The sequence below is a fragment of the Penicillium longicatenatum genome, assembly GCF_028827895.1.
Source record: "Penicillium longicatenatum strain IBT 33135 chromosome Unknown contig_11_segment0_segment0, whole genome shotgun sequence".
In the NCBI taxonomy this organism is placed as follows: Eukaryota; Fungi; Ascomycota; class Eurotiomycetes; order Eurotiales; family Aspergillaceae; genus Penicillium; species Penicillium longicatenatum.
The window spans coordinates 1,223,429-1,243,486 of record NW_026643117.1 but is presented as its reverse complement, the minus strand read 5'-3'; the positions used below and the strand labels follow the sequence as shown (position 1 = coordinate 1,243,486).

Below are 20,058 nucleotides of genomic sequence, written 5' to 3'. Positions count from 1 at the left end.
AAGATTGACTTGAAAGACTTTTTGTGGATTAATGGATATCGAATACCAAGGCTTGTACGGAGGACTCTTCTCTATTGTTGAGAAGATACATGTTTTTTATTCTGTATTTGAAATTTCAGTTAGATCATTAATGCTGCCTATACCAAATTGAGATGCGTTTGACCCTATTTTGTTATGTCTGATACCAATCGATGTACGTGTCAAATTATTGTTCAAAATAGGTTTCTATTGAATTTTGTATTAGTGTCCACGCTCCGCGGAGAAAAAGAGAGATATATAAAAGGAGAGAATGAGCTTGTAAGGCCATACCCAGAAGGTTTTTGTTCTTCCAATCCCGTCGCTTAGAAGGTTTTCCATTCGAGTTGTTCAATACGCCATTTGATGGAATTTGAAAAAGGCCAGAGTTGTTGAAAGATAAGACAAGCTCGAAAATAATATCTCCGTATTCCAATATCTAAATCTCAATCTTCTCATCCGGCAGGTTAGGAACGCAAATCAGGTTCATCTGCGGATGGGTAATCCACGTCTCCTCATCACGCCCCCAACTCTTACCCACCAATTCTTTAGGTAGATGCAATTCCCACTTGTCAATCAACTCTAAAATCAAAGCACGAATGATTATATCTGCCACATAACGTCCCATGCATTGCCGTGGTCCAAACCCGAATCTCCAAAAGTTGTAGCGGGCGTCAGTGCTATTTACTGTCTGAAATCGATTAGGTCGATATTCCGTTGCATCAGGGCCCCAGAAGCCATTTCTGATGTTGAGCGAGTATGAATCAACCACGAAGTTGGTGCCAGCTGGAATGACGTACCCATCGATTATTCGGTCGGTGGGAGCTGATTGCGGTACCGAAAAGGCAGCCAGAGGTTTCAGACGCGAGGACTCGGAAATGCAAGCAGATAGAAAAGTGGTGGAGCTGAGAAGATATTGCTGCTCATTGTTCTCTCGGCGTGCTTGCTTAATCTCTTCTCGTAGCTGGCTCTGCACTTGCTGGTCAGATGCCAGAAAGACAAGGTTCCAAGACAGGCCCCCCATTGTCACGTCGAGATTGGCATACAGCGCCTCGTCCATAGTCTGATAAACATGCTCTTCGTCAACAACTCCCTTGTGGAGGGCATCGTACAGTTGGAATATTGGGGTTTCAGTCAGGGACAGATCACAGGCCCGTTGGTACGCCATATGATTGAACATCTTCCATTTGGCTTGAAATTCGCTTAGCGTCTGGTTGGCTTTTGTTGGCAAAAATCTGGAAATCTCGAAACGGCTGAGGCCCCCTTGGATGATGTGGGTGAATAGTCTTTCATGAATAGGGGCCAGGTATTGCAGTTCTTTTTCCATTTCTGGAGACAATCGACCATAGATTACGTCTGCGACAGTGAAGAAGGGAAGCATCTTGAGGTCATGAACTGGGTCGATGAAACCGTCGTTCAGTTTTCCTCTTCTTTCGAGGTTCCGAAAATAGTCTTTCACGCGGATTTGGATCAAGTCCACATGACTAGTGACATTAATGCGTGAAAAGGCCGTGCCACTCACAGCTCGCAGGTCCTTCCACTCCTGGCCACTGACAAGCCCCAGACATTTGCCTAGTACTCGACCCATGAGGTATCCCGAATTATTGTTGACAGCTTTGAAGTGCCTATCGGAATCTTTGAACACAACCTTGATATGTTCAGGCTTTGTCAAGACGCTGTTTCCTTGGTGAGTCAAATATGCCATGTAATAAGCTGAAGAAAGAAGAATGGAAGAAATGTGACAAACATTTCGGGCTTCATCCCAGACCAGATTCGATAAATGCTACCATATCGGCTTCCCCATTGCTCACTATTTTCGATGCCATCTAGGAACTTTCCTATGTCGCCTTGCCCATTCGGCCAGATAAATGGACAGGATGGAAGAGCTGTCCCTCTTTCCAGATGGCGAATTGGATATTTCTTTAGGAGAAGCCACTATTTGAATTTTAGCCTGATACTCTGATATGATCACGATCAGAAGGTGAAATACCTGAACCACGCCTGATATGGCACGATTGCAGATTTTACTGCCGGCTGCTAATCCCGAAACGATGAGGAAAATCCCGGCTATGATGATCAATAGTCCCATTGTATCACAATTACGGATCCAGTTAATAGTTGAAAAGGGTGCTTACTACCTTCACAAGTGAACGGAATCACTCAAATACAAAAGGATTTCGCCATATAGTTAAGGCACCCCTTTTTGGGGTGAACCGACAGGCTTCGGCATCCGAAATTCGGCCCGTCTGCATTTGGAGATGGATTGAATCCAGCAAATGTCAACAGGTCAGCTTAGTAGCCAATAAGGTACGAATGATGGTACGGGGCATTTTGCCGTGAATTGCAGATCAATTTTTATAAATGGCACTGTTCAAAAGAATTTGAAGGAACAAGCGGACGAAACTAGCAAGATTATCCATCTATACCTATGGAACACTGAATTCGTGGTGTGGGCCTTGCCGGGTTCAAGAAGGCTTCGAATTGGAATTTTCAATATAAACTTGGAAGGTCCAAATTTAGAATTCATTCATCAAGCTCACATTCCGCTGAGTAGCCTGAGCATAACCTATAGAGAAAGATGACGCATTCCAAAGACCAGTCACAGAACGGATTATGGTCGCAAAGGAAGCCACTGAATCGTGAACTTTATCCAATGAAAATTCTAGGGGGAATATCTCAAGGTAATAAGATGCAAATAATGTGCTTGTGGTGTGAAGTTTTAGAATGAGACGCCAGATTTTACAGCAAATGATCACTATAGGTGAAGTTTTAAATTAAAAGGCAGGAGTGCCATGTCTAAAAATCCTCTTTAATTTCAATACAAAGCCCCAGTGCTATTCATCATAGTCAAAGACCCATCCGACACGCTATCTCAGACCAATGGTCTCATATCAATCGCGCATGGCCACGCATTTCTCAGATGATAAATATTAGAAATTTCCCACCCGGTCCGCTTGGCAAGCCTCTGCCAGTCCGCCATTGTTCGCTCTAAGCCGTTGGCTGTGATCATCATATTCATATCAGCATACCGGGAAAGCCGCGAGCTACGCGTATAGCCCAATATGGATTCAAGAACCACTAGCCGACTCTCTGGCCCTAGTATAATCGCGTTCCGAATGTTTTCAAGAATTTTCACCGCCTCATCGTCTTTCCAATCATGCAGACACCACTTGAGCGTGTACACCTTACACGGGGGGATGTACGAAAAGAAGTCCCCTGCGATGAGGTTTGCCGCTGGGACACGTGGTCCCAGGTCGCAGAACTCCCCTTCTGGAGAATGAAAGGCGGGCTTGATATGTTCGATCACTGCAGGAAGATCATATACACCCCCGATCATTTGTTGGTGTTCCCGAAGCAGAAGTGCCACCAGCGCACCCCCACCACCGCCGATGTCGATCACTGTCTCATTCGCAACTTCATCCCACGGATAGTCTGCCAAAATTCCCGGTGCTTGAGCAGAAGCGCCAGCGCCAAGGGTTCGGTGCAGCTGTGGTAGCCAGCCCTGTCTCTGGAAGTAGGTGAACATGTTCTCATCGGTGTTGAAGTTTATCTGAGCGGGCCAGCGATTTTCTCCTTCTTTTAGAGAATCCGGAATGCCGCGTGCCATATCGTAGAATTGATTTCCGTAGAGAGTGACCCAGTTTCGCCACTGTGTCCAGTGATTGGACAACAGCAACGTCGAGGTATGATTATTGCTGAAGCGACCGGTTAATTCCTCGTAGCTGAATATGCCATTGCAACACAAGACGCGCAGAACTTGTTCAAGACGGTCTGCACGAGCACCGCAAGCTTTGGCGAGGTCTTCGATGGTCATGGGTCCGTTGGCCTCTAGTTTGTCTGCTATGTCGAGATTCACTGCGCCGAGTAGACATTTCGCATGAACGTAGCCTGTCATCCACCCTTGTCAGCATATATACTTCACACCAATTCAACGCTCTCGCGCCTGGGTCCTGATCATACCGAGGAAGTGGTCTGCGAGAATCAGGTGGCCCGGTTCGAGCAACTGCTCCACTTCATGAAGAAGGTCAATTGACTGATTGGCCAGTGCTACACTACTGGCATTGGGCAGAACTCCTGGCTCATGATTGTGGAGTGATTCATGCAGCTGTTGACGGATTTTGGCGCTTTTAAGAAGCTCTACTGTCTTCTCCAAGTGCGTATTCAACAACGACAAAGTCTCTTCCATTTTTTCCAAATGCAAAAATAGAGATAGCTGTTTCTTTTTTCAAGTACTGGGAGTGGCGCGTTTTAGGATGGTTAGATTCATCGAAGAAGTCGGGAAAGGCTCTAAATAAAATCATCCTCAAAGTCGCATCACTCGGTATCCGTAAACCAACAATTCATAATGTTGAGTATCTACGGAAGTGTGTGGCGGCTTGCTATCCGTCTCGGTGACCGATCATTTTCGGCATTGTTTCCAGTGTTGCTTCGGACCCCGGTGATAAGCCACCTGCTTTGGAGCCCGTTACCAATATTGAAAGTAAGCTCTAAGTAGAACTTGGAATTTCAAATTCAGTAGCCTTTGCTTTGCAAGGCTGTAGATAATGTAGCTCTATAGATGATGATACGGAACATTTCCTGGTAGACCCTGGTAGCTTTAGCCAAAACGACCTGAATCACATGAAAATATACACAAAGTTGCCGCGTCTCCTCTAAACGATAATTATTATTTAGCTTCTGTAATACGGCGGACATAGAACAGTTACCGCTCCTATTTATTTATAATACCATTGTTAAGTATCCAAGAGCTAGTTCAGTTGCATCACATGCTTCCATTCTACGAGACTAGCATGTATCCCGGTGTAGCAAGCATCGCTAGTGATATGATTTGTGAATTTTGGACACCTGGGCAGAACGATTAGCATGCGTGAAAGGTCCTCAAGAATACAGAAGGACTTGACTCGAGTTAATAGTATTTGCTAAGACTTTGATTGTCCGGATGTCACATTGGGAGCAAGCCGCTCGGATCCTGTAGTCGACCTTTCTACTGGAAATCGGTCTCTCCGTAAATAATGACATGGGGAAAGCTATGAAATTTCCTCAAATTTCTAAAAAAAAAAATAATAGCAATCTATAGAAGAAAGCACTCTGTATAAAGCAAACCGATTTAGACACGGCATTCAGTCAATGAACTATCACATCCCTGAGGCACAACCTTCATGCATTGCTAAGCTCTTCGAGTCTCATTCCAAAAACCCTCTTTGAGTCCAATTGACCGGGTGTTTCAGGAGTGATATCCATAGCTTCTTTCAACTTTGCTTTAATCTGCCCCCATTCGCTTCCACGTGAGAGTAGGTCCAGTGCAGTTCCGAACAAGGATTCTGTTCTGTTGATCTCCTGTTGCGAGAATAATGCATCATCGTACTCGATCCTTAGTATAAGGTCATCCTCCGAAATGGCGGAAATTTCAAACAGGAGTTTGAATTTGGAACCCTGTGCCCAAGTATATAATGGCTGGGTCCCATCCAAGGGAACCTTCAAAGAGCTCTGATGGCTGTGGAAGGTCACCATCACATCGAAAAGTGGATGATTGGGGAATTCAGTTGTGCTATCAAACCGGCGCCATAGCTGCGTCCAGGGTACGGGATGGGCCAGGACTGCTTGGCTGGACTGCCGGATGGCCTGCAGAAATGACATGGTTGACATTGATGCTTTGTCAGCCGGACTCTGCACGCGGATCCCGAGAGGCTCTAGGAACAAACCGATGGTTTCCATATCATCCATGGATGAGCGATTGAGATGCGGAGCCCCCAGAACAACATCAATTTCGTCTGAACCCGGCTGTAGAGCGAGTGCTACTGCAGCCAGAGACAATTGATGTGGTGTTATACCATTCCGACTTGTGAAAGCGCTAATATTCCGTGCCATGTCCCGCGGCATCCGCGTGACGTAACTAGTACCGTGATAGTTGACTCGATCTGAGGTAAACCTCGGAAGAAGAGGAAATTCAACGGGGTGGGTGTTATCGAGATATTCGGCCCAGAATTCAATGTTCTCTTGGGACCCCTCCTCAGACCAGACATGAGAGTCGATATAAGATGGATCAACATGGAATGCCGGTTTACCATCAGCAATACTTGCTACTTCGTCGAGCAGGAGCTGCATTGTTGTGAGATCACAGATTGTATGGGTTGCAGTAATCAAAATGACATCAGGCGAGGACAGGACTCGAACAGGATATTCTTTGTCGAGACGAAAGGGTCGATTGACTTCCTTCCACAGGTTGAGTGAGCGGACAAGCTGCACTTGAGGAGGATATTCAAACATCTCTCTGTGAAAGCATCCAGGGCGACGTTGGATATAGCGTGATCGTAGGATTTGATGTCTCGCCAGGACCTGATCCCAGGCCTTGATTAACTGCGTCCGCTTTTGGAGGCTTTCAACCTGATAGGCAAATGAGACGTTGAACGCTGAAGTTCCCCAGTCCAAGCCATACTTGGTGAGCCATTCTGTCTCCATGGGAGAAAGCTGGGTACAGCCAAATCTTTTTTTAATAACCTGCATAGAGAAGTCGTTCTTTTTAGTCTTGCCGGGCAGCCCGCTAAGTGATATCTTTTCGATCTCTTGAGCCAGATCACGCAACGTCGCTGCTTCGATCACCGTTCGAGGGGGCACAGAACAGTTGAATACAGCACTTAAGCGACTAGCCAAGCGCAATTGCAGAATGGAATGGCCACCAAGGTCGATAAAGCTAGAGTCCGGCGAGATTTTCACGGGGCTTCGGATCTCCAGCAGCTCGATCCAGATGCAGGAGACTTTTTGCTCACACACCGTCAAGCTTTCCGAGGTGATGGTTTTGCTGTCATCAATCATGGCTATGATCTGTCGGTAATCGCGCTTACCCGCCCCGGTCATCGGGAATTGGTCAACTGCAACAACACACTTTGGAATCATGTGCACTGGAAGAATGCTAGCCAGCCGAGGGCGTATGTCGGCCATACATAGAGTGCTGGGCTGCAACATAGCGACAAGATGGTCATCCCGGCGTGCTACTGCGGCGGCAGACACTCCTGGCAGTCTCGCTATGCGGGTTTCCAGGTCGTCAAGATCTAGACGAAACCCACGTAGTTTGATCTGCCTGTCGTTTCGACCAAGGCATACCAGATCTCCGGCCTCGTTCCAGTACCCTAGATCTCCAGTTGCATACATGCGTTCTCCAAGACCTGGACAGATACTGTCTTCAAAGAACCGCTCGCGCGTTGCGTCCGGTCGGTTCAGATAGCCATTGGACACTTGGACGCCCGCTAGGTATATTTCTCCAATCACACCAGGAAGGATGAGCAGTCGCTTTCGATTGAGCACATAAATTCGCGTCGTTGGATTCGGATTTCCAATGGTCACTGCCTTCCCGGGCATAAGTCTAGCGATGGTCGCACCGCAAGTAGCTTCGGTTGGCCCGTACATATTGAACATCTGCTTGTTTTCTGCCCACTGGTCGTTGACATATTGCGGCACGGGCTCACCTACAAGGTAAACCTTGAAGTTTCTAATCAGTATCGTGCAGCAGAGGATAGTCAAACGAGATATTGGGTACTCACATTTTTCAGTGTTGGGAAGTCCTCCGGTTTCAGAATCTTGGCGACAGATGGGGTTAGAATCGCCGAGTCCACTCGCTGTAGATGGTCAAAAGGACCTGCGGAGTCAGGAAGTACCAATGTAGCACCATAGCTAAGGGCAGAGAAGAGTTCGTGAATGGATCCGTCAAACGAGACTGACATCAGCTGGGCGATTTTCTTTCCAGGCCCGGCAAATAACCGCACTTCCAGGTCTCGCTGGAAAGCAACTAGGCCACGGTGAGTGCAGATGACGCCCTTTGGCTTACCCGTGGAGCCAGAAGTGAAGCACAGATAGGCTGCAGCGGCGGGTGTGGGAACTAATCGCGGAGATGACACTGAGGGTTCTTCTTGGACCTGGTTTAATTCCTCCGAGGCAAGGACTCTTTCTATTGTGATCATTTCCTCGCAAGCCTCGGGCTTGCAAACAAGACTGGACACATTTGGGACAAGGAAAATTCGACTGGTGGAAGATTCAAACATCGAAGACCGCAACTCTGGAGTCAGGTTCTGGTTCAAAGGACAATAGATCGCCTTTGCCTTCAAGATTCCATAGATAGCGACTATCCAGTTCATAGATTGATCTGCATGGACACACACGATCTCTCCCTCACGGATCTTGATGATGTCTTTAAGATACCGGGCCAGCCGGGTACTATTTTCATCCAGCTCTTGATAGCTCATAGAGAGTTCAGCATGTTCCAACGCAGTTCCCGTCAGATTGTTTTCTGTTGCATGCTCAAACAGGGTGACCAAGTCATCATGGATCGATGTTTCGGTCGTCAGCCCAGAATGGCAGTTCCCGTAGTCCATCAGCCGTTGGCGGAATGATGTTCCCATCAGATCTTCCAGACACATTCCAACGGTGTATGACGGCCAGCAAAGAGATCTAAGCGCATTCGAATACTGCTGGCCCAGAAGCTTGGCTTGTTCAGCGCTGTAATGAGTATTGAGGTAGTGGATGTGGATCTCTCCGTCCGGTGCCACCATGATACTCAACGGAATATCGCTATTGATCACTGTTCGGGTTTTCTGGTGGGGGCATGAGCCTACAAGCTCAGCGCTCATAACGCTTTCATATTGCATCGCGACGGCAGACGAGAAATCACGGCGGTAGCCGTGTTCAGGTATGGTCCAGTGAAAGGAAGCTAGTTCGAGAAGCTGCGAGAACACCTCAAGTAACAGTTGAGAACTCATAGTCTGGCTCTCCAGAGAGACATGCAGTGGCAGTGTATTGACCAACGGCCCTACTGTCTCATGAACGCCCGGCAGGTCAAGGTTCCGTCCTGACACGACGGTGCCGAAAGTCACTGTGTCCGAGTTACTGAGCTGGGACAGAACTAGCGCCCATGCTGCCATGTAAATCGAAGCGGTTGTAACCCCGAGCTCTTTGGCATAACTGTGGAGCCGTGTCTGAGGGGTATGTGGTGTGACACTGTGAAGAATCGAGCGACTTTTCCCACATATGCCGCTCGGCGGGGGTAAGAGAATGTCACCAGTAGCAGTGGGGAAACGCTGTTCTTGTTTCTCCCAGAATTCCCGCCCCTGAATCTTCATTGTCTGTTGAAGTTGCTGAAGATGGCCGGAAAGTAACGAGAATGAAGGCCCTGGTTGGACTGGAAGCCCTCGAGCGACGTTTTCGACCTTTTCCAGTAGAATCCCCATGGAAAATCCATCCACTAGAGCATGATGAACAGACCAAATGAGACATGCGACTTGTGGTTGAGCGCCAAGGGGTTCTTGAACCACCACTCTGAAGCGAAAGCCGACCTCAGTCAACGTAGGCATTTCCTCAAGGATGGACAGATATTCTTCCTTTGAACTGACGATGACCTCCTCCCACTCAAATACAGGCTTTTCCGTGTCGATAAGATAGCCTATACCGTCTTCCAATCTGAAGTTGGTCCGGAAGATTGGCTCCGCCTCCAGCACCGTCTTCCAGGCCTGCTTGAGAAGCGGTATCCGCTCTGGAACACATGGTTGCTGATGCTGAATGATGTTCGTTCCCGGTCGCGCTTCACTTCCATTGATGAAAGTCAGTTGCATATCCGTGACAGGGTATTTTCCTGGTTTTTGTATGTAACTGTGATTTCTGGAAGGTGTAATGCTCAAGGATGTTGATTGGCTGTTGATAGTATCATCGCTTGGCTGTAAAGAGGCTGCGTGGACGATATCGGTAATTGAGAAAGACCTCATAATATCTTGGACTGAGAGGATAATGCCCGACTTTTTGCATGCCTGCGATAAAGTCACCGCATCTATGGAGCTTCCACCCTGAGCCACAAAGCTGCAGGTGTGGCTGAGCTCTGTCGGATGGACATGGAGTAGACTTGAGATAAGTTGTAGCACAACTGCCTGTGTGGATATCATGATGACAAAACACTTTCTGCTAAACTTTTTAATTGTCACAAATATCCATTTGAGTCTATGGTACGCGAGGAAAGGGGTTTAATTGTGATATTATATCATACAATCAAAATGGGCCGAAAATCGGACGTCGCAGGCACACTGGGGAAGGCATCTGACCGTATACAAGAGTAAGAGAGAGCATTCGGCACCCGAAAGGATACCGTTGCCCGGAGTCCATGTGGCCATGTTTCAGATTCCCTCGTGGAAGGATCTGTCGGTGCCTATTTCCAGCTTTGATGTCTACTCGGGGACACATGGCATCCTATCGGTGCGATAAGCAAGCCGCTTACCCAGACTAAGCGGCAAATCTTGTAAAGTGGCCAATGGGGAGGCGCTCATGAGCATTTTGCCTCCACCAAAGTATATCCATATTACGTATGACAGGTAATAGAAGAAATATTGATGAGAAGAACACCCTGGAAATATACGCCCCTCTCTTGGGGCTCTATTTTCTCTCTTGATAGATCAAATAGTCGATTGAGCTGCGATGTTTGGAGAATCTTGCAAAGTCCATTGAAACAATTCGAAGGTCATTATTTCTATGAATACTTGAGTATACACTACAAAGAAGTGCTGGATAGTGTCTGATTCAGGTATTTCTATTACCTTTAAGGGTTGTATAGACTTGATCGTTCCTTTCGTGACAAATACCTTCAATCTGAGATCTATTGGTCTGCAAGGTTTTCCAGTTGATCAGCCCTGGGCTCACTGCTTGGATGCAATCGTCTCTATCCAGAACCCACCCTATCTCGCAATTTAACATTGGAAATACACTTCCATAAAACAGCCAGATACGGCGGGCCAGTGTAGGTACTCGCCTTTTCTTTACCTTTTCCTAGAACAAAAGAAAATGAGGAATCATGAAGTAAAATCTTGATATTTAATTACTGTAAACTTGTCAAGCAAGTGGACTCTACGGCCTAGTGACAATGTAATGCATTAATGAGCTCTTGAAACTTAGGCCAAGAAGTCTGTGCTGTGCTCTACGGAGCATCCAAGCGATCCTCTACCTTCCACAGCCGAATCCTTTCCACCGCTGTGAGAGCCGCTCCCTTGGCCAACTGGGCATAGTTCGTTTCGATATCCTTTGCCTCGGAGCTACCTGGCACCACGCTGTTCACGCGTAGCTCATACATGGCCGTCAAAAACAGTGACTCTTGTCCTTGCCCTGGGGCGCCCCCGTAAGATACCAACATTGTGCTCTTAGCACCGGTGTCCGTAGTGGTGGATTCAACCTGCGAAACTCACGCCAGTCAGAATTGCGACGGCAAGCGACCCAGCGAATTGTATGTGAGAAAAAGAAAAGAGGGCACCAGTACGAACATGAAGTCCTTCTGCGATGCGAACATCTTGATGCAGAATCGTTCCCCGTGAACTATGCACAGCCCCATCAGCAAGCGTTAGGCTCCGTTTGAACTCGGTAGCCGTTGGGTCCGCGTGCACTTCGGTGCTAGCGACATAGTCGGCGAAATCGTGGGGGTTGCGGCCGCCGCGGCGTAAGCCCTTCCAAAATTCCTCATAAGTGAGAATTGGGGTCATTCCCTCGCCATTCACGGGAACTGTGTAGGCGACATTGAAGGCGAAGGATGGCTCCGACATTTTTACCGATGGAAAATTAGAAGATGAAAGAGATGTGAATGGGAAACGAGACGAGGCTAGTGCTATAGCTCAAATAATTGGAGACACGGGGGGAATAAATACTACTCACACCCCAGGTTCTATGTTAGTGATTTTTCGATGGTTGCCATTCGGTGCCAATGCGGTGTCCGGAACGGCCCGTTATTTCTCAAACTGGCCCCATGTTTCGGCATGCCCATCGGCAACCTAGGGGTGAGCTGGCCCACGAAAATCACGGACCCAGGTCCCCACACCTAGAGGTTTGCCCTGGTGTCAAAAGCCCGTCTATGGGCATCCGCTTGTTATAGGGGGAAGAGGGTCCGGTATTCAAGATGGCTAGAGCAAAATTACATCACGTAGCCCCGGAGTATTACTTGTAATTTTCTGGTCAAATATCTTTAATTACGGGGGGTAGCAAACATCACCAAGAATACAGTATGATGTATCAAGAGTGACGCCCACTTGTGGTTCCCGAGGTCCGCAATCCCCCGCGCAAGTTATTTCATTTTGGAAGGTCGTTTCAGTACATTATGATTTTACTGAATAAGGTGATGAACCCCAGAATACTATCCTAGTGCTAAGTTCTAAAAACTACTTCTCTTTGGAAAATGCAAAAAATAGTGGTCAGAGCTGGTGCTTTGACAAATGATGTGAATCGATATATATCTCGAAAAAATTTTTCAATGCTAAACTTCCTTGAACATCCAAGGCCGAATCCAACGTGACTTATACCTCCACATACGAAATTTCTGACTGATGATTTATTTCTCCCCTACCCGGGCCATATTGGAGCGTATAGAGCCAGAAATCTTCCCTATAAACCACCGGAAAATAGCAGAAGCAAAAAGTTGTCACGACCCACCTATGACCTCTCGCGCTGTCCAAAAGGGCCGCCCATGCATGGCCCGTGCTGAAGTCTAGGTCTCATTCACAATATCTATGTCCGTGATTTCAGAAGAACTTCAGCAGTTGCATCCGGCAGAATTGCCAGTCCATAATGCTGCTGCTTAGGCTTCGGCTTGCCTTCTGGAAGTTTGATGTCATAATTACGGAGGAGATGCGCTACCACCACTTTCATTTGGCTACTGGCAAAGAAACGTCCCGGACAGGCCCAAATACCATGACCGAAGTTGATGTTGTCGGTCCCTGTGGTGACATGTTGGTATTTGAACTCGCTGCCGGGGATTTCGCGTAGTCGGGAGAACCGGAACGCATCGAATCGCGTGGGATCTGGGTATAACTCGGGGTCCATGTTGAGTGTGTGGGCCCGCACCATTATTCGCGTGCCTTGGGGTAGATGATGGCCCGTCGGAAGGCGGAGTCCATTGGGGTGGGTGACGATTCTGGGCATATTGGCTGTCAAAGTGGTCAGCATGCAAGGTGGAGAGAGTGATTGCAAGGCATTATGTAGGAAGCAACGGGGGCCCACATACCTAGTGAGGGAGGGCTATGGCGTTGGGATTCTCGCACAAAGCTGTCTAGTTTTTTAAGTCGCTGCAGACGGTCCTTATCAATAGTCTCTTGGTCACCAAGGACCTCGTCCAGCTCCTGTCGCAGCGGTTCGATGAATTCCGGATAACTCGCGAGGTCGAACATCAGATAGGTCAATGCATTTGAGAGATTGTAGATTGAGGCAAAGGTTGCCAGGAGCTGATCTCTCGCCAACTCACGTGGCGATGCTTTGGTTTCGTATCGCCCTTGGAACCAACGGATCATATCACCTCCCGGAGTATCGGTGTCCTTGCCCTTACCCTCTCCCCGTGCCGTCTTCTCCAGCAGCGGCGCCATTTTAGTCGATGTCATCTCACGCATGCGCATGAGTGCTTTGACCTCCGGCAGGAATGGAGCAACAATTGGCCGGACGAACTGATTTATTGTGCGCAAGACCAACCAGGCTTTGGTGACATTACCCGTGTAATTGACTGTCGCCTCCACCCATTCCTCGTCGTGACTTAACGGCACTCCGACAAAAGCGCGACCGGACATGAGGGAAGTAACCCGACACATGGCTGCGCGAGGCTTTAATGAAGTCCAGCTCTGGCAAGAACCAAGGCTGTCGTCGAGTGCGTGGCGCACCTCTGCATTAAATGAGGCTAGGACCGTCGGTGTGTTGCGAGTGAGGTCGTAGCGCATGGCAGCATCGAATTCCTCCGTTTTTGTGCCCATGTAGGTATATTCGCCGAGAAAGACATCATGATGGTGTTTCCTGAAGGGTTTGTTGTCATTAATCTCCATTCAAGTATTTAAGCTTTCCAGCAGTATTACTTACTTGATTGAGACATGCGTCTCTGGGAGACCTTTGATCAGATCGATGCTGGATCGGGGTAAAATGACCATCTCCATCCCCACGAGTGAAAGTACAAAGGGTGAATCGGGATGCTGACCTCTGACATTAGTAAAATGGAGTGTGAATCATAGTTCAGTTACAGACATACCTTTTTATGCGCTTCTTCGATGGTCTTGACGACTTCATCCTGAACTTCAAATACGGGAAGATTGAGTTTGGATGGCCGACTCCGCCGGAGAAACAAGACTGAAAGACAAACAAAGAGGGATGAAATAACGAAGAGGCCAACAGGAGCTGCTCGCATCCAAGACAGCCCTGGTTCCAATAGTAGGGCTGATAATTTCATGGCGATGAATGATTGATTTGTAAGTTTTGATTTAGAATAGAACTTTGCATTTATCGCCCTCTGATCACATTTCCATGGCAAGTGAGTTGCGGTCTATTATCATTGTCAATCTGATGATGGGACGCCTTCGCATCGGCCCGTTAGCGGACCATTATCGGCCCCGAGAGTCTACTCGGTATGCGAACGTTGTCTGAGATGACCCCATCTTGAGCTACTTCATCCTATGACCGCACTTAGAATTTGTGATAACAATAAAAAAATGAGAAGATCTTATCGACAAACTTGTGAAGTAGAATTCGAGTAGAAAAGTGTGCATCGGAAAATAAAGCATGTATTCGTATGGTAAACAGACTTACGTAGTCCGAAGTCTCTACTGGATAATTGGTCGGATCCCTTTCTTCAATTGGATTAGCCAAGTGTCCAGGTCAGCCTGCCATTCACTCACTGCTAAGTGTCGAGTTGACAGACTAGTATTTTCGTAGGATATTGAATATTCTCTACGGACATGAATTCTATAGCGAAATCTCATACGACGCACTGAACAATCTAGTAGCTGGTGCAGACAACCGACGATTTATCCAATCTACCTTCAAGACTTTATTTTCAGGTCAAGTAACATCTTCGTATTCAGTGTCCGTAGGTTGGTGCTGCTTCTAAGATCTCTTGAACTGCTGGTCGTGCTAGCATCCGCTCACTCCACGCCTCGATGTGGGGCCAGTCCTGAATTTTCACTCCCAAGAATGTAAACATCCATGGCATAGCAAACGGGAAATATGACAGGTCGGCTAAAGTGGGCCGATTCGGGAGGGCGATGTAATTCTGTCCGGGGAGCGCAAGTCTTTTTTCGAGGATATCCCACTGTTGGAGACAATTGCTATGCAATCTGCGTAGTGGGCAAGATATGTCAAACACAACTCTTGCCAGTATTTACTGATTGGATATTACGAGGAGACGTACTTTTCAATGGTCCGGGGTAACTGGATAGATTCTTTGCGACTAGGATATCCCCGGAGAAAATATAGCCAGTATTTGGCCGTTGCCCTGTTCGAATTGTTAGGATTCATTTCTCACTATGTTATCAATGGTGATCGATTTGGGTGTTTGCAGGACTGATAGCATTACCCCAAACCAGCCGTTTGGTAAGCTGTCCAGGACAGAACCTGGCCCTTTTCCCATGCGGTTTGTCCGGCCCATTGCCCGTCAGAGTCGTATTGATCCGCCAGATATTGGATGCAAGCTGTTCCTTCGAAGACAATCACATCCTGCTGCGTATTTGGATCACGGTCTTTGAGTGCGGGTACGTATCGCTCGGGGTGTATCTGGTAGTACCATTGCGATTTCGTATCGATCACGGAGAGGACGTGAGGAAGGCCGAGCTCCTTTGCCAGGATGATGGGCTTGATGTAGTTGATGTATGACGTCTCATCGGCTGCATTGAGTTAAGTTGCGAGGAGCGGGCAGTGATGAATGGTCATGGTGGCCCACCTTCAATGATGTATAGTATGACTCGCCCGTCGTATTCGACGTCCCCGTGGACGACCTCCCCACTGATTTGCGTCATGATGTATGAGCGTACGTAATTTCTGGACAGTAGTATCGTTTCATTGTCAACTGTTCAGATCCTCATGATTAAATATAATCATCACCCCCAATTGGCCGATATACACGGGCGCCTCAAGGGTCGCCGGTGATATGTCAGTTGATGGGGGAAGTCGGTGGAGCACAGTTCGGGGTCCGTGAGTGTGGAATGTCTCCGAACGGACCGAAGCTGAGATCGAACCAATGATAAGTCTCCGAGGTACCCACTCTTGGGTTCTTTATTTGGTCTTATGAATATACAAAAGAGTAGTTGCCAGGACATTTCCCCAGGGTATTCAATTCCAATCTTCTATCTAATTTTCATATTCACCATGGCAATCTTCGATGTCCTCATCATCGGCGGAGGCCCCGCCGGGTTGTCGGTCGCCACCGGCCTAGCGCGCCAGCTACACCGAGCTGTTGTATTCGACTCCGGGATTTATCGTAATGCCCTCGCAAGCCACATGCACAATGTCGCCTCGTGGGATCATAAATCGCCCGAGGAATTTCGCCAGGCTGCTAGGGAGCGCATTCAGCGTTACGACACGATCCAATTTGAGAATGCCGAGATCAAGAAGGTCGAACGCAATGCAGAGGGAAGCTTTACTGCTATTGACTCAAAAGAGCGGGTGTGGAAAGGAAAGAAGCTCGTGCTTGCCAATGGAGTCCGTGATATTTTTCCAGATATCGCGGGGTATGGAGAGTGCTGGGCACTAGGAATGTAAGCATCTTCAAATCCCTTGTCTTATTTTCGAACCGCCATTGCTGATATTACGCGGTACACTACAGTTTCCATTGTCTATTCTGTCACGGCTTTGAAGAAAGAGGCTGCGAAACCGCCGCAGTACTCGCGATTGGGGATATGGCCAACGTCATGCCGGCGATGCACGTCGCACGTATGGCCAGGCGATTCGCCACGACCGTGACCATCTATACACATGGGGCACAAGAACTCACACAGGCACTCGAGAAAGCCAGCGATGGTACGGGTATTAGAGTTGATAGCAGGCCTATCGCGCGCTTGGTTAAAGGACAGGGTAAATCAGATGTGGAGGTTGCATTTGAAGATGGCACGCAGAGAATGGAGGGGTTCCTGGTAATTATCCACCACACCAGACCACTAAAATGTCAACAAGTGAAGGGGGAACTGATCGACTATAGGTTCACAAGCCAAAGACGGAAATCAATGGTCCATTCGCGGAGCAACTAGGATTGCACCTCTCATCCGACGGCGACATCAAGACGACGGAGCCTTTCTATAGCACCTCTATTCCCGGGGTCTTTGCGGCAGGTGACTGTGCTGGGCCCATGAAGGCGGTAGTAACGGCCATGTCATCGGGGACATTGGTGGCTGGCGGACTGGCCGGGCAGTTGCAAGCGGAGCTATACTCAGGGGAACAGAAATAAACATAGGTCATTGTTCTTCCATGGATTCGCAGGCTAAGATAGGGAAAAGATCTGAAAATTTCGTTGTGGGCTTGTTGATTCTGATTTTAAACAGTAATCCTCAATTATAAATTTGATTGTATAATTGTTGGCTCGTTCACCTGGGCACTTGCATCTAATTCCCCTGACGGGTTCCTTGCCGGAATGTAAATGGATAATTCTCCGAGTTTTTCAATCTGCAAGGGCACCGAATCTTCTACATTGAATTTGAAATCAAATTGATTCATCGCAGGATTTTCTCGAAATGATTCGTTAAAGCTCTCTGGGCTCCATTCTATTATTAGGATCATACAAATTTCCACCATGTCGAAGTTTTTATATTGCAGTAGATGTCTTTTCGGTTGATAACTTCAATCACGCCATATATAATTCTAGCTAGAAGTTTATCAATCCCCTTTCCAGCCTTTGCAACCCCTGCTCAAGTATGTCATTCTTTAAAGCAAAGGTCAATCGGAACCACCCCTTGTCCCCCTCCCCGGTATGATAGACCTTTCCAGGTCCAACTAGCACTCCAACGTCTCTCATCCGACGAACCATGTCAGCTTCCTCCTCCCATGTTTTTGAATCAGGTACCAGTCGTGCAAATACAAAGAGCCCGGCCGATGCAGGAAAGTACTCAATACCGTGGCTCTTCAAAAACGCCGTTAGAACCTTGTATTGTTTTCCAAGGCGCTGGGAATTGAGGGCGAGTAAGTGTGGCAACTGAGGGGATGCGAGGATTGCTTTAGCGATAAGCGAGCTGACTGACGAGAAATTTAGGCTAGCCGAAATACCGAGATGAAGATTGAGAGGTTGATTCTCCTGGGACACGATGCAGCCCTTATTCCAAAGTCAGTGGTACTCCTAAGTCTTATCTGTTCTGACAGGGCATGTGCGTAGAGCTTCCAATACTTACTATTCGTAGTCCGTTGCAGCCGAAATCTTTGCTAATACTCCATACCGTATGTACCCGTGATAGATCTCCGCCTATAGCGGTCACGTCGAGTGACATTATTGGAGTGAAGGGAACTGGAGTCTGGGAGAAGTCATCACTGGAAAAGGTGGAGAGCGCGTAGACCTCGTCGGAAATAAAATGCAGATTGTGACGGGCACAGAACACGAGACAGCCTTCGAGGACCTCCTTGGGATAACATCTCCCTAAAGGATTGTGAGGGTTGGTGAGGACAATCGCTCGAACTGGGCGAGAAGCACTTTTGTACGCGTTTTCAAGTGCGGAGATCAACTCTAACGTAAACTGATCCTCCATTTGAGGAAGAGAGACGGTAATTGGAGTGACCTGAGCTCGGATATTAAAGTGAAAGTCGAATCCATCTGCCAGAATCAGCATCAAAGTCTCCTTTTCTTCTTTGTATTCTGTCATGAAACACTCACTCCAATATGGACCAGGCACTAAAACTGCATCTCCCGGCTCACAGATGCTATACATTAGATCATTGAGACATGCCGAAGCCCCGGCTGCAACTGAGATATGCGATGACTCTACCCTCTGGGCGGGCTGAAAATAATTATTGAAAAAGATAGCCAAGATCTTCAAAAGCTCGGGATCACCAAGAGGGCTTTTGGGGTATGATAGATTGCCCACCGCAAAGCCATGTTCAACAGCACTCTTGCAGGCTGAAATCATTTCATCACCAAGCACACCATTCTCACCCATCGACATATCAATTGGACTAGTGCCCGATTCATTGCGAGGGATGTCGAATTTTGAAAAGTCGAATGCGGGAAGGAGTTGGGCGACTGTCGCGCCAGCATGGGTGGAGAGCCCGGAAGATTGGTCCATGATTGACGAACGCAGATGGAAGGTAGGTAAAATGGTAAATGAGTTTTTTACACCAGTACAAAAGGGTTGAGCACTTTTGACTGATTTGCAGAGTGGCTGACATACTGAGAAACGGACCGATAGCATCGAGTCCGAGCCACATCTTGGATAAGACAATCCAAAGCTACGAAGATTTCGGTTACCAGCGGCCCAATGAAATTGAATATCTGTCTTCGCTGTTGAATCGGACCGTTATTGCGCGCCGCACACAGTCCGCAGGGGACAATCGCATGCATTTCAACCATAGTGGACGTCACAACTACGGATTAAAAGAACTCATCTCGATTAATCAAGGCCATGCTTTCAGGTCATTTTATCGCATGGTAGAGGTTGCCAAGGGTCCATTATCTCATATTGAATAGCTCTCAAAATGGCTGCCAGCGTCTGGTACTTCGGCTATGGATCAAACATGAAATCGTCTGTCATGATCAACCGTGGTATCATCCCTCTTTCTATCAAGGTCGGCGTGGTACCAACGCACATCCTCACCTTTGACATATTCGGCATTCCTTATACGGAGCCTTCGTTTGCCAGTATTGCCCTGCTGCCTTCATCATCAGAAAGATCGTCCATACCGCCAGTCCACGGAGTCTTGTATCAGCTCCGGCGAGAGGACTATCTCCAACTAGTCCGGTCGGAAGGTTCTGGAGTTGGTTACGATGAAATCAGCGTCGAAGCATACATCCTGGAGGTACAGTCCGATGGAGTGAGTCGTACAACCCAAAAACCTGTTATGGCACAGACTTTGAAAGCAAAATATCCATGGAGGCCAAATAGAGGACCAAGTGAACGGTATATGGTACGTGATGTCTATATGACCCAGTGCGAGTTTGGAAGTGGATCGGCTCCATTTCATTGCTGACTGCTATTGCTAGGGACTTCTTCTTGACGGATGCAAAGAACATAGCCTTCCGATCAGCTATCGGAAGTATCTCGAGTCTCTTCCCTTCTACCCAGCCCAGTCCGATAATACATCAAGGTTCCAGGC

At 47.7% G+C, this 20,058-nt stretch overlaps 9 protein-coding genes across 9 annotated transcripts; 2 read left to right on the top strand and 7 right to left on the bottom strand.

Moving 5' to 3' along the window:
- Window positions 1-454: 454 nt before the first annotated feature.
- On the bottom strand, window positions 455-2,104 carry gliC (cytochrome P450 monooxygenase gliC; the record flags this gene model as incomplete). Its single annotated transcript, XM_057110871.1, has 3 exons — window positions 455-1,691; window positions 1,763-1,950; window positions 2,006-2,104. 3 exons carry the CDS (start codon window positions 2,102-2,104, stop codon window positions 455-457), a joined length of 1,524 nt encoding a protein of 507 aa, XP_056978097.1.
- Window positions 2,105-2,887: 783 nt separating this feature from the next.
- gliM (O-methyltransferase gliM) lies at window positions 2,888-4,201 on the bottom strand (the record flags this gene model as incomplete). The annotated part of the gene is made up of 2 exons (XM_057110870.1): window positions 2,888-3,915; window positions 3,976-4,201. The coding sequence occupies 2 exons, from the start codon at window positions 4,199-4,201 to the stop codon at window positions 2,888-2,890; spliced, it is 1,254 nt and encodes a 417-aa protein (XP_056978096.1).
- Window positions 4,202-5,172: 971 nt separating this feature from the next.
- gliP (nonribosomal peptide synthetase gliP) lies at window positions 5,173-9,938 on the bottom strand (the record flags this gene model as incomplete). The annotated part of the gene is made up of 2 exons (XM_057110869.1): window positions 5,173-7,491; window positions 7,554-9,938. The coding sequence occupies 2 exons, from the start codon at window positions 9,936-9,938 to the stop codon at window positions 5,173-5,175; spliced, it is 4,704 nt and encodes a 1,567-aa protein (XP_056978095.1).
- A 1,022-nt stretch (window positions 9,939-10,960) lies between these two features.
- On the bottom strand, window positions 10,961-11,576 carry N7484_000447 (SRPBCC family protein; the record flags this gene model as incomplete). Its single annotated transcript, XM_057110868.1, has 2 exons — window positions 10,961-11,212; window positions 11,301-11,576. The coding sequence occupies 2 exons, from the start codon at window positions 11,574-11,576 to the stop codon at window positions 10,961-10,963; spliced, it is 528 nt and encodes a 175-aa protein (XP_056978094.1).
- A 955-nt stretch (window positions 11,577-12,531) lies between these two features.
- On the bottom strand, window positions 12,532-14,227 carry gliF (cytochrome P450 monooxygenase gliF; the record flags this gene model as incomplete). The annotated part of the gene is made up of 4 exons (XM_057110867.1): window positions 12,532-12,950; window positions 13,028-13,800; window positions 13,864-13,973; window positions 14,030-14,227. 4 exons carry the CDS (start codon window positions 14,225-14,227, stop codon window positions 12,532-12,534), a joined length of 1,500 nt encoding a protein of 499 aa, XP_056978093.1.
- Window positions 14,228-14,854: 627 nt separating this feature from the next.
- gliG (glutathione S-transferase gliG) lies at window positions 14,855-15,788 on the bottom strand (the record flags this gene model as incomplete). Its single annotated transcript, XM_057110866.1, has 4 exons — window positions 14,855-15,101; window positions 15,185-15,268; window positions 15,350-15,656; window positions 15,713-15,788. The coding sequence occupies 4 exons, from the start codon at window positions 15,786-15,788 to the stop codon at window positions 14,855-14,857; spliced, it is 714 nt and encodes a 237-aa protein (XP_056978092.1).
- A 349-nt stretch (window positions 15,789-16,137) lies between these two features.
- gliT (thioredoxin reductase gliT) lies at window positions 16,138-17,212 on the top strand (the record flags this gene model as incomplete). The annotated part of the gene is made up of 3 exons (XM_057110865.1): window positions 16,138-16,526; window positions 16,595-16,901; window positions 16,967-17,212. 3 exons carry the CDS (start codon window positions 16,138-16,140, stop codon window positions 17,210-17,212), a joined length of 942 nt encoding a protein of 313 aa, XP_056978091.1.
- Window positions 17,213-17,626: 414 nt separating this feature from the next.
- gliI (aminotransferase gliI) lies at window positions 17,627-19,031 on the bottom strand (the record flags this gene model as incomplete). Its single annotated transcript, XM_057110864.1, has 2 exons — window positions 17,627-18,070; window positions 18,147-19,031. 2 exons carry the CDS (start codon window positions 19,029-19,031, stop codon window positions 17,627-17,629), a joined length of 1,329 nt encoding a protein of 442 aa, XP_056978090.1.
- A 409-nt stretch (window positions 19,032-19,440) lies between these two features.
- On the top strand, window positions 19,441-19,932 carry gliK (gamma-glutamyl cyclotransferase gliK; the record flags this gene model as incomplete). The annotated part of the gene is made up of 2 exons (XM_057110863.1): window positions 19,441-19,869; window positions 19,894-19,932. The coding sequence occupies 2 exons, from the start codon at window positions 19,441-19,443 to the stop codon at window positions 19,930-19,932; spliced, it is 468 nt and encodes a 155-aa protein (XP_056978089.1).
- Window positions 19,933-20,058: the final 126 nt, after the last annotated feature.